The following is a 13,157-nucleotide window of genomic DNA, read 5'->3' as shown; positions in this document are numbered from 1 at the left end:
AGACAGGACAAGCCTCGTCGTGTCGCTGGAGTCGAGCGCACTGGGGTCCAGCTCGTTGGGCCTAGCCGCAGAACCGCCCTTGTGCCCTGAGCCTGACAGGCACACGGAATATCTCTCTAAACTCGCCGAAGTTGGCCTTCTGAGTGCCTCACAGAAAGGCGAAGGACACGGAGACGGCGCCAGTGGAGACGACTCGTGTGTTTCGGAGCGGAGGGGCAGAGGTGGCCTCCAACAGTTCCGTACGAAAAGGGAGAGGATCGAAACAGGAGGGCTACACATCAAAGCCGGGGGCAACTGGAGCCCAGACGATGGCGTGTGCGAAACCTCGGGAGGTGTTGAGTCAGAGGGGAGACAGACAAGACAAAGAAAAAAGCGAGGGTTGTCTGCAGCGTGTTCAAGACTGGGTTTTATTGAGAAAAGAATCAAAACGTTACACGACGCCAAGAAGAAAGTTGACAGGGGGACACCAGGGGCTAGAGGTTTGGGTGCGCAGCGCTCAAAGATGGGACACAAGGAGGTTACGCTTCACCGAATCGAAAGCGAGACAGAGTCTTACTCTGCAAACTCGGCCGAGGCCGCTACTCTACCTCCTCTTCCTCTGCTTCAACAGCATTGTCACCCTCAAAGTGCCAAAGTCCCTGAGGGTCAAACACAGAATCAGAGCCAAAGTGGAATCGAGACACCATTGTCCTCCTCCTCCTCCTCCTCCTCCTCCGGGAAGGTAGAAACGCATTCTGGAGTGCTCTTTCCTAGCACTCAAGAGGCCCAAGGATGGGATTTTCCAGCTCCCGAAACAAGATTTCTCGTTTCATCGCCGCATCTGGATACGGATCCCGCAGCTTCAGGGGTGGCGCAGCAGAGGGATGCTTCACGGGGCTGCACGTTGATGTAGGACGCAGACCTGTCACCCGGAGGACCCGGGACCTGCACCTCCACCCCGTACTGTTGGCCGCTTTTGACATCCGAGGGCCTGAGGCCGAGTTTGTTTGCCAGCAGCAGACCGTAGGCAGTTGGGTGCAGAGAATCCTTGGCGAGCATGATATCGCTTACAGACAGGGACCCGTCTGGTTTCCTCCCCGACAGGCTGTCTGCGAAGGTGGCCCCGGAGGTGTTGAGGAGAGCGACCAGGGCGCTGTGAAAGATGTGCACGGGGGACCCTGACTCCAGTTCTCTCACGCTGTCCCTGTGGTTGTACTGTATGGTGTTGTGTCTCCTGTTGAACTGACTGAATCCGGACAAGGCGCTTCGCCAGAAGTTGGTCCATATGCTCAATGTTTCTTCGAGGTGGGCCACGCTGACCGAGGATGGGTAGCTGCACACCAGTCTCACGTCTGTGCCGAGCTCAGTCACGCGGTCCCCTTCTCTCTCGGCCCCGTCCTCCCGTTTCGCAAGTTCGCGCTCGAGGAGGCGAGACACGTTTTCAGCAATCCTGAGCAGCCCCGGATCTGTGCATTCACCTCTGAGCTTTTCCAGAGCCTCGCGAGGATGCGAGGCCACCTCCGTCAGAAAACCGCGGACAAGCAACACTTCCTTGCCTTCGGAAATCATGGAGGCCATCATTTTGCTGAGGCTGTGAGACACACTGGCGGACTTGTGCTTGGACACCGAGGTGCATGCGCCCGACCTCAGGAACGAGTCGGGCAGCTCGGCCTCGTTGAGCATGCCCAGCATGTCCGCCTGTTGGTTGCAGGCGAGAGCTCGGGACAGGTTGTCCAGCAAAGGTCGGTCCGTAGCATTGCCTACGACCGAAAGGCCCGCGTCCTGCTGCTCGGCCCTCGAGGAGAGCACGACGTCGGCCACACGCGCCAACGACGACCGATCGACCCCGGCACTTGTGTACACGCGCCTCGCTGCGGCCTCGTTCAGACCCCTGGTTATCCTGACGAAAAGCATTCTCCAGTTCTTGACGGTAGCGTGAGCCCTCTTGGCCAAGGAGGAAAACGAAGGGACCGAAGACGACCAGCTGCTGTCCCACACGGATGCTCGTCTGTAGAGGACTCCGTCTACCACGGCGGTGACGAGAGCGGTGCGCTTGTCGTAGAAAGCCAAGCATGAGGAGACCCTGCACTCTGGCACCACCGGGCAACGTCCGTGCTCGAAGGTCTTCATCACACCCCATAGACTCACCACGGCCATTTTCAGCTCAGTCTCCTTCACCGGGTCCCGAGCGAAGACCTCGCGGTCCCGCCTTACCCAATCCGCAACTATCTTGCACACCACGGCTGCTGGAGCCGGGGGCACTGACGACCCCATCAGCAGCCTCGTCGTTTCTGCCAGACTGTCCAAGGACACGTCGAGCACCCGAGGAAGCGCGTTGTCGTGAGCCTCCTTCTCTTGGACTGCCTCGGCGGCGGCCTCCTGAGGGCTGAGGCCGTCCAGCGCGACATCGAACATACGGGCGGCGCGACGTGGCAACGCGTGCTCGTTTTCCTTTCTGCAGCGCTTGCGAGGGCGCGCGTCTTCCCGGGCGGAGGCCGAAACCATGTTGATCACGGCCGCCTCGCCTGTGAGGCCCAGCCCGAGGGATCGAATTTTCTTCCACGGCAGGAATATGCAGGGCACGAAGCCCGCAAGCACCGTCCAGCGAACCATATTCCTCAGGGTGCTCTTGATGTGCTCGCAGCAGGAGCGGTTGGCCATGTAGTGCCCGACGAGATAGCGGACCAGGCACGTGGCGCTCTCGCTGTTGCTCCCCAGCACGTTGCACAACAGCAACTCCACAGACAGGGCCGGGCTGAACGTGTTCACGATCTCCTCTATCGCCACAGCCAGCTGCGGATCCTCGCTCACAAAGGCCCAAGACGCGACGTCCCTGTGTAGCGGCAGAAGGGCGTAGCTTCGCTCGTAACATTCCCCGCAGGGGAGTCCACGGTCCCCCGAGCGATGCGCGCAACGGCCCCTCCTGAACTCAACCAGGTCGCCCGCATCCCCTCTGTCCACCAGAGCGCACTCGGCCAACGCAGCCTCCCGGATTTCTATCGGTTCTTTGTTCGCCTTCAGCGGCATGCCTCAGATTTCACCTCGCTTCTTCGTCCACCGGCGACCGAGAGGAGTTAATGACAATCCGGTCTCGGGCTTGGCCTCACTCCCCATGCTCTTCAAAGTTACTCATCTGTGATGTTTTGGGTGTTGTTCAAGGCACTCTGCTGCCTGTGCAGCAACAGGGAGACGCTGTGCTGCAAAAGCGGGGAGAGCAGCTATCGTTACGAGGTCGCAGGAGAAATCAGCGACGAGGAGGAGGACGACGATGAGTACGGCGGCGACCGTCGACAACGGGATGTTGCGCTGACACGAAATCAAGCGATAAGATTGGCCAGGTTGAAGCTGAAAGCTATCGGCTCTGCCTCGGATGCGTGTGTGGCAATGAAGCTGTTGGAACGCCACGGTCAGAACGACTCGACCTTACTAACTTATGACCGCAGGTGCCGTCAGGAACTCGTCGAAGCTCTGAGAAGGCTTCCCCCTCACGCACACGGGACCCAGATCGAGAGTCCTTACAGGATGCCGGCTGCCTCGCGTGTCAAAGGCGAATGCAAAAAAGCAATTGTCTGACTGAGAGCTGACCCACCTATGCACACCATCTAGAATAACTATCAGGTACAGACAAGAGCAAAAAAAAAAGGAAAGAAAAGAAAAGAAAAAGAAAGACAGCAAAGGTGATTTTACCATCATGAGCGTGGTCAAAACGGACCCCAGCGTTTACGCGCTGAGATCTCTGGAGGCGGCCAAACGACTGGTCAAAGCACCGAGATTCTTAGCAGACTCGACCGGAGCGTTCGCTGAGCTCATGGTAGAGAACGTGATCAGGGCTTCGGCAGCAAACACTTCGGTGTCGGCCGAGTCGGTCGTGATGATACTGCAGGCCCACATGGGAGTGTCTCTCTTCAAACAGCAGAAGGACACGAGCCTTCTGCTGGCCGGCCTGGTGTACAAGATGCTGATCCCGGACAAGGCCGTGCCCACGGGCACGCGGTTCACGCGGCGTTACAAGATCACTGATCAGCGAGAGGCCCAGAGAGGTACCTACGACACGATAGGAAACGGGGTTCAGACCAGAGAGTACAGCCAAGTGTTTCAGCACACGTCCAAAGTGGTGACGATGCAGTTTGGATTTCTGCTCGGCATCACGGTGCCCTCTGTTGCTGAAGAGCTGATACGGAGAGAGCTGGAGCAGGCCAGGACTTCGTGGGAGCTCACCAAGACCATAGAGGTCCTGGAGTACTGCGCTGCTCAGCCCACGCTCACGGACAGGATATGTCAAAAGCTGGGCTCCCTCTCCCGAGCGGAAAAGCTGGATTCTGTGCTGACGATGGCCGAGCTCATGTGCGGCACGGTGAACGCGCATCCGGACTCTTTCGTGTGCGTGGTCGAGAACGCTCGCAGGGTTCTCGGTAGCGACAAGTCCGAAGTCCTCGTCATGGGAGACACTCTCTTCAGGGTGATGTCTCAAGACTTGAGCTCCATCAGGACGCGCATCACCTGTGAGAACACAAAACTGGCACCCGAGTTCTGCGTCTACACCGCCGCGAACGAGAGGTCCCGCGGCGACGGTCTCTACGAGTTCACTATGGAGTTTGTCAACAAACGCACCCTGGGAGACGAAGACCTGACTTTTACAGACGACTCTAGCTTCAGGGACCAGGTCGTGGAGATGCCGGTGCACCACATTCGCATCGGCGGCGGGCGTTCGGTCAGCATTCCCATCGTCCTGGTGGACGGGGTCCAGATGGAACACGGCTGCGCCAGGGAGACGTCGACGGAACACAAAGCGTTCAGCAACACCCAGGGTTTCAAGTGGGAGTACTTCACGGTGGGCTGCATGGCTCCAGCGCTGGGCCAGATCTCACCGTCCAAAGTGCTTTCTGCGACAGACTCTGAAGAGGTCGGGTACAAGCAGCTGGCCCAGCGGTCGCCCTCTGTCTCGTACCTGCACCAATACGATGGAGCTGTGGTCGGCGTGACCCTCAGGGAGCTGCACTGCCTGGGCAGCACTCAAGCTCTCTTTGGCAGGGAACGCAGGGACAAGCTCCAGGGTGACTTGAATGCTTTCATGAGGAACGGGCCCAGAGGGATCACCGTGAGACACATGGCCCAGTTGGCACACAGCGACGACTGGTACCAGAAGATCAAGAACCCCGCTTCGTTGCTGGAGTTCGACGTCCGCAACATGGTGGTGCCTGAGGCGCCTCAGAACGCTGCGCCCGGGGCGGCTGACGTCGAACCGGCGCGCTGGGTGGTGAGGCCCAGGGTGGCCCTTTTCAACTCCTCGTCGATGAACAACCTCTCCAACGAGATAGCGCAGATCGGCAGCGAGCTTCTCGCTCGCTTCGGAGACGGCGAACACGCCAAGACGGTCGCTCTCAACCTTGAATTTCTCAACAAAGCCCTGTACTACCGCGGGGGCGCGGAGCGCATGCTTGAGATGAGAGCCAGGATCCTCTCTAACCAGGCCGTGGATAACTTTGGCAACGCGGATTGGACGAAGGGCCGTCTGTTCTGGTCCTGGATCGCAGATCCCATATGCGCCGTGCACATGCGCAGGGCGCTGGGGGCCAGAGAGATCGCAGCCAGGGCTGCAGAGTTTACCGCGGAGGAACGGGAGGTCCTGGTGCAGCTCGAGGGATTGATAAACGGGATCCTGGCGCTGTTCAGAAACGTGGTAGGGGACAGGGCTAACTCTGTCGTGGCCTCCATGCCCTGCTGCTTTACCCATCGACGCTACGCGGCCGCAGCCCAGGCCACAGTGACCGAACACGGATACCCTGTTGGGTTCACCTTAGACGACGTAGACTACTGCAACCTGATGTATTGGATTATCCTGCCGTGCCTCGGGGCTCGCGTGTTTCGCCGCCAACCCGTTGGGTCCAACGAAGCGCACGCGATGCGCCACAATCTCAGCTACAGGGAGCGGGAGCTCGAACTCTCCCGTGAGCTGGGCCTCGATGGCGACCGAGCCTTGACTGTGGCTCGACTGACCGGCGACTGCGTGCTGTCCAAGGTGGCGCCAGAGGCGTTCGGCGTAGACGTGAGCGAACAGTTTGAACCCACGGCTTGTCGACACGCAAACTGCACGGATCAGGGATTCCACGGCAACTCCGTGGTCACGTACATGTGGTCGATAAGAATCAGGAAGATAGCCAGCATCGGAAACAACCTGGCAAAAGCGCTGCTGGGCATGCACTTCAGCACCCTGCTGACCCACAACGTGGTGAGGGACCACTTTGACAAGGTCTACTACTCGGGTTTGTCCTATCTCATGTTCAGAGGAGTCAGGTTCACCGGTTGCGGAGTGTCCCTGATGCAGCAAAAGTCAGCGCTCTACGCGCTGGGGACGCAGGTGCTGTGCAACCCGACGGCGAACAACACTCACCAGGTGTGCACCGTGAACCAGTATTGCGAGTCGGTGGTCATTCCGGACACATTGGAATCCCCCGGGCTGTACATCCCCAACCTGTACATGAAGGATGTGCGAGGGGGAGACGTGCACCTAGAGGGACGCGGAGGGCCCTACGACATGGTGATTGCGGACGCCTTCAACGGCTTCTGCCCTGAATCGGACAGCGCGTGCGGCTACCGAAGACCGTACATTTTCACCACCGGTCGGTCCCAGAGCCTTCAGGGCCTGACGGGCGAGGTGCCCTTGGATCCGCTCATGCGTTCCGAGGCCTACACCTGCATGCCCACTCTGCTCAGGCCTTTCAGCTCTGCGCTGAGGCCGCGAGGCAGACGCAGAGGCGACAGCGAAGAGGAGAGTAACCACGGCATTTTTTGTGAAGCCCTGCACGTTGCGGAGTTCGAAAAGAGCGTGTTGGATCATGTGGGAGATCTTTTCAGGGACACCACTGAGAGAGCCAACGGGAACAAACGAGCCACGGACATCATGCAGCCATCCCTCGGGGTGGCTTTCTGCGGTACTTATAGCATCGGGACGACCTCGGACAGGAGGCTCATGAGCGCCTGCGACCCAACTGGTCGCGAACCCCTCGTCGACAGGCTCGCGCCCAGGATCAGCGGAACAGGCATATTTGCTTGCAACCCCATGCAGACCACCGCTCGCTTGATAGCCCCCATATTCAGTAGGATATTTGAGAGCCCCAACCACGGCCGCAGGCTGTACATGTGAGGGAGGCGGCGGACGAGCGAAATGAAAAGGACCCGAAAATCTCGGGAGAAAGAAAGGGTAAAAGAACGCAAGAAAGGAAGATGCACCCTCGAGTCAGAGGTTCCCGCTTTGCACGCAATGTAGCCTGCGGAATCTGGGCCTTTGCTGAATTTGTGCTTTTGTCAGGGGTCAATTTCTTCATTACGCTATACATGCACCCCATGGACCGTGCGCGTGCCGTCGCCTTGATCAGAAAGAGGGAGGAGGCTGAAGTCGACGCTGCCATCAACACCGTGGCCAGGTCCATAGCAGGCCTGGACGCGAACATAGAGATGATCAAGGGGATCGTCGCCACTGAGTCTTGCGACAGGGCCGTGTCCGCAGAGTACATGAACGAGCTGCGCTCGGCCGAGATGCAGAGGGACCAGCTCCGTTACATGCTGATGGCGCTCAGGGGCCGCATCGACGCCGTCAGGCTCGTCGGCGCGGTGGACACACTGTCCGACAACGTTGGACTTCAGCTCAACGCTTCGGCCAAGATAAACAGGACAGTGCTTGCGCTGAACGTCCACAGAGACCTCGACGACACGAGGGAACCGGTGTCTAAAACGACGGTGGAAGATGCCAGCATTGCTTACGAACATGGCCCGCTGAGTGAGAGACACCCTCACGGGCTTGTGTGATAGCTGTACAACATTGTCATTTTGCCTTTTTTTTTTTTCTTGTGATTGGGAACAAATGTAAAATAAGCCTCAAGGTTTTTGACCTTGTAAAGGTCTATTTCTTTTTCTTTGCTGTTATTCTGCTATTCTTATTCGGAATAGCATTCTGTGAAGTGTTTTAACAAAGCCTGTACAAAATAAATTCTAAACATTACTACTGGACAGTTTCTCTTGGATTTGTTCTTGGTTTGTTGAAAAAGATGTAGACAGAAGAGGTTAAAATACAAGAAAGAGGCCTCCATGTACGTCAAAGCAATTTTATTGAACAAAGGACAAATACATGTAACATTTCATGAAGGGACAGTTCCTGTATTTTCTCAGAATATAATGGCACACAGGTTAGGTAGAAAGACAACAGTAAAAGAAAAAAAAAACTTTATTGAGTCAATAGCAAGTCGTAAGGTCTAAAATAGTTTTGGTAAAACACGACCTTCTGAAAACGCTCTCCATATGCAGCCGTATTCCCGTATACCTCCAAACCAAATAAAAAAGAAGTATGTCTTTATACAATGTGGATTGGAGAGCAAGTGAAAACACATTATATGTAGCCATTGTCCAAGAAGGTGCAAATGGGCTGAGTCACTAGATTGTCATGAGAGCGACAGTGGTAATTGCTGAACTCCTCCGCCACGTTCAAGTAGAGCGTTTGCGAGTCACACTGAAACCTTGGCCTGTAGTCGAACAGCGCGGCCGCTGCTGCGTTTTTTGCAAAAAACACATCTGTGTCCAATGCAATCGGTCGTCTTCTCAGGTGTCGGTCGGTGGGCTCTGCTTTCTCCATTCCGCTTCGTGCGGCGAGTCGAGCGACGACGTGGGCAATGGAGGGTCCCTCAGATGGCTTGCAGTCCAGGACCGCGTGGACATTCCTTTTGACGCGTTCGGCGTCTCTCCTCCAGCTGTACTGGACTTCAATCCACGTGCGCAGATAGAACATCATCTTCCGGAACGCAGTGTGGGAAACTATTTCCCTCAAAGAACTGTCGATCAGCGGAACAACGAGAGAGTTGTCCTTTCGGCACCACGCGACCAACAAGATATCTTCCTTCAGCACGAAACAGCACCAGTGGAAGGAATGGCCACCCATGTCCACGTCGAACAGCCGTGGCAGGAGCAAGTCGGGCCCGATCACCCCCTGGGTGCTAGCTGGGCACCATTTCCCCACAAGCATGTGGTCCCAGAAGCCCGGGACGTGAGGGATGCAAACATATCTGTGGGCATCCTCCTCGGGCAAAACTTGATTATCCCAGTAGGCGAAAGACATGTCGTTTGCTGGATTCTGTAACACGGTCTGGAACGCTGTGTGAAGAAACATAATGAAGAAAGGAGAGACAAAGAGAGAGATGGATAGAGTCAGTTTTTTTTTGTCTAGTGGGAGGGTGGGGGACTGGTTAAGCTTGAGGCAGGAGGAAGGTGTGAAACGTACCTCGCTTGAGTTCGTCAGGAGCTGGTGTCCTTTCAGCCAACATTATTTGAACGCATTGCTCTGTTTCGCCCTTCAGCATGATGCGGTCACCGTCTTCTCTTTTGAGATCCCAAACTCCTACGGACTCCATCTCCGGTAGATCCGCGAGCACGTTCGCCGTGTAGTTCACGGCTCCGTGCTTGGAGATGACTCCGTGCCTCTGACAGCCTCCCTGCTCTCTGTAGCAGATTGTGCAGAGGACGCATCCGCAGAGGCACTGCACAGGTCGGTTGAGTTGCAGGAGATACTCTTGGCACACTGGTGCACGGTTGAAAACACGGCTACAAGCCGGGCAAGTGATTAGATTTTCTACCGTAGACAGAGGAATTCCATCCGAGCCGTGCTGTCTCACACTTCCCTCGGTGCTTCCGTGGCATGCGTTGTTGTCTGGCCTCGTGCCGAATGCCGGACAAGAGCCTCCTTCTACGGGGACCGCCGAAGAGTCGTTCCATGGCGCAACACGGAAATCCCCTCTGTGCACACTGTTGTCTGAGCTTGCAGCATGACTTTGATCCCCCAGTTGCCCGAGAGCGTCGTTGCGCGTCTCTGGTGGCGGGACCTCTTCGGAGCTCGTCGTCCGGTAGGAGAGCCCATCCAACTGCTGAAAGACGGGAAACTTGACTTGCTCTGCATGAGATGGTTCAACTGGAACACAAACATGGCGAATGTTCACGGAATCCGTTGGGCAAGGTTCCATGTAGTCAGGGTACATGACCAAGTTGATGTCGTCGTACACGGTCTTGCTGCTGGTCTCAGACACAATGGCGTCCTTTTCTACCTGCAGCGACTGAATGCGGTCCGCGTACTCGGCGTCTGCGTTTGCCGTGTCGTGGACTTGTGTGGAAAAACAAGTTGAGGGGCTCCTGTAAAACAGCCGGGGTGACACAAAAGACAATTTTTAAAACCTCGTCACAACCATTCTCCGCGGGACCGACTATAGCATTTGATAAAGATACGTACGTCTCACCGCCTATGCTCTGGATGGCGTTGCGTAGCTCTTCGTTGCTCCTACTTGCGACCAAAAGGCCGTCCTGGAACATCTTGTTCTCGTTCTCCTCCGGGTGAACCGAGCGCGCGGGTTCCGCGCTGCCTCTCTCCTCAGCCACAGTTGCGTGGCTAGGGTCGGCTGCTCTCGTTTCATCAGCTGCACTCCTCTCTCTTTCAGAAGAGCGAGATGGCGCAGAGGCATCATGGCTTTTTTCATCATTATCATCTTTTTCTTTACCTTCCACTTCATTTTCTTCTTCATCTTTGTCGTCAACCTCTTTTGCATGTTCATCTTTTTTTTCACCTTCCACTTCATGTCCTTCTTCTCTTTTATATTCTTCTTGATCAGCCTGGACCTCTTTTTCATTTTCGCTCAACGGCCGAGACCTCGGTTTTACATTCACCCTGCGGAGAGCGGTGTGGCCCTTCGCCTTTTTTGCAGATACCAGCGGTACGGTGGTCGCTTCCTCCCCCGTTTTGGGTCCATCACAGATTTCTTCTCGCGATCCGGGCAGGATACGCTCTTCGATCGAAATATCATAGCGAGACCGTGCGCTTTGCGCATTCAGATCTAGACGCCCACCCCAGGTGTCATCTACCTCGTCTTCGGTATCTAGCAGCAAGGCTGCTTTGTATGTGATGCCCCCCTGACTCTTATCGTCTTCGTCAGAGGACGAGAGGCTGACATCGGACACGTCCTGCCCTCCGTCGCGAGCCTCGTTCTTGTCTTTGCGGATCTCTCCTTCTTCTGCTTCGTCTGAGGAGTTGCTTTCGCTGGAGCTTTCATTTTTCGTTGAGAAAGACTCAAGTCTCCAAGACCTACCCGAAGTCTTTCGCTTTGAGTCACAGCGGCCTCTTTGCGAGGTCGATGGTTGCCGATGCACATGTTGGACTGATCTTCTGGGCTGAGGCACAGCCCAACGAACCTGCTTTTTCGTACTCTCGGGAATGTCAGTTACATTTGCGTTGAAGTGTGACGCTTCTTCCCCAGTGGACCCTTCTGGCTCCATCTTCCTTTGCACCGCTCGAACATCAGGCTTCGTCCTGCGAGGGCTGAAGCTTGGTTCCCTTTTGCGCTTGATCCTCTCGCTCGCGTGAATTTTATCACCCTTCTTTTGTGCACAACTGCCGGCAGATATCACACTTCTTCGTTGCAGCGAGGACTCTGATTTTCGCTTCTGACCAACCTTCCCCTTGCCTGTGAGAAACGGACAAGGATTGAGGCTTACAGGGTCGTATTCGATTGAGTGCTTTTCTCTCCTTCCTCGAGACCTGTCGCAAATTATTTCTCTCCGCTCGTGACATTCAAGCTCGCCCTCGGTCCACTCCAGCATCCGAGAATATTGCTTTCTTTCTCGCTGTTTGTTCTCCATTTCATACATTCTCCTTTGTTGCAGGTTGCGCATTGGTGAGGGTGTGATATATCTCCGTCGGTCTCCATGGATTTTTTGTTTTTGTTGAGGCTGGATCTTCCTCTGCATCTTTGTTTCCTCATAGATCCCTGGCAGTGCTCTATTTGCGCTTTGGCCTTTGTTAGGGTAGAGAGACAAGTTTCGTCCAGACGCTGAGGGGTGCATCTCTCAAGTTATCCTTTATGAGTCCTGGCTGTTGACTGAAGTCCTTCTCCCTTCGGTATAATGTGAAGCATTTATATAGCACCGCCTCGGCCCTCTCAAGCTCTCAAACGCTGAAGAAAAACTCACTCCCTCCTGTGTTCAGGCTCTCTCGCAGGACCCGATCAAACATCCTCCCACCATTAGAGTCTGACACTCCCTCCGGGAGGCCAACCACCAGCAACGGCTTCCGACAAGAAGTCACAGGATCCGACAGAGGTCTACAGCGTCCGGCCGCTGCAAACATCATCCGACTGTAACCCCCTGTCTCCGACCAGGTTTCGAAGCGTCCGTCCGTAGCTTAGAGAGTACGACCTACGCTCACAGCGTCCGACTGCTACTCTCCCCCTCCGACTGCCGCTGTCAGCATCCGACTACCGCTGCCGTCTCAGTCCTGCTTTCACTGCTTCGGATAGATGTTGAAAAAAGTCCAACTGATACTCTCACATGCGGACCACCTATTAGAATTTGTCCACTGTTGCTCAGAACAAACCAGATGTTCAAAGCACTTGAAGGTCTGGTCTTAGGAGTGACAGATCAAAGTAAAAGAAATGTTGAACATAATAAAAATAAAGTTGATGTTCATAAAAGTTGATGTTCTTTTTGTCTATTTTCATTTCCATTTATTTTTGGGATTTTCAGGTTGAACACTTCAGCAAACACTTCGGCAGTGGGGAGGGTATGTAGCACGGGGTTGCACATAGAGAAACTGGGTACACCTAAAAGAAGACATGAAACCCATGTTGTTTGTGGAAAACCAAGTGAGACTTTATTTCGGGTACATTCCATGGACAAGTCAAAAATGCAGACACAGAGTGAACAGCACAGAGGCAGTGTAAACATTTAGACACCCTGAGAACAGAGAAAGTGAGGGCCATAAAGAATGAACACAAGAATAAATACACACGGTGCTGTTGACAGACGGCAAGAACAAATTCAAATAGTGTTTCAACATGGTGTGGTATAGAACAGATGAAACACAAAGACAACGTAATATGCACATCCAAACTCCACTGCACAAACTACAACATCTTAGTCCTCCTCCGCTTTATTGGCCTGGTTAATGCAGGTCCTCCACCGCCACCTGCGCCGCTGCAAAAAACCAAGTAGGCGATACCGGCCGAAAGCGCCCCGCACCAGGTCGTGAGCAGGCCTATCGAAACCCACAAGGCGGCACTGTTCGCGAGCCCCGAGAGCCAGCCTCCGAAGGAAACTCTCCCGGCTGTGAGTTCGTCGTACTTTGTTTCAAAGTCCCTTAGGTCCCTCGTGAC

General features: G+C 55.1%; 1 protein-coding gene across 1 annotated transcript; it reads right to left on the bottom strand.

Annotated features, from left to right (window-relative positions):
• Nucleotides 1-7,811: 7,811 nt before the first annotated feature.
• Nucleotides 7,812-10,035, bottom strand: LOC118598360. The gene is made up of 2 exons (XM_036211021.1): nt 9,248-10,035; nt 7,812-9,120 (listed from the first exon to the last, which is right to left on the bottom strand). The coding sequence occupies exons 1-2, from the start codon at nt 9,996-9,998 to the stop codon at nt 8,363-8,365; spliced, it is 1,509 nt and encodes a 502-aa protein (XP_036066914.1). The 5' UTR covers nt 9,999-10,035; the 3' UTR covers nt 7,812-8,362.
• Between the last annotated feature and the right edge of the window lie 3,122 nt (nt 10,036-13,157).

The sequence above is a fragment of the Oryzias melastigma genome, unplaced genomic scaffold, assembly GCF_002922805.2.
Source record: "Oryzias melastigma strain HK-1 unplaced genomic scaffold, ASM292280v2 sc00375, whole genome shotgun sequence".
Taxonomy (NCBI): Eukaryota; Metazoa; Chordata; class Actinopteri; order Beloniformes; family Adrianichthyidae; genus Oryzias; species Oryzias melastigma.
The sequence above is the reverse complement of the archived record's forward strand: the minus strand, read 5'-3'. Positions and strand labels throughout refer to the sequence as shown.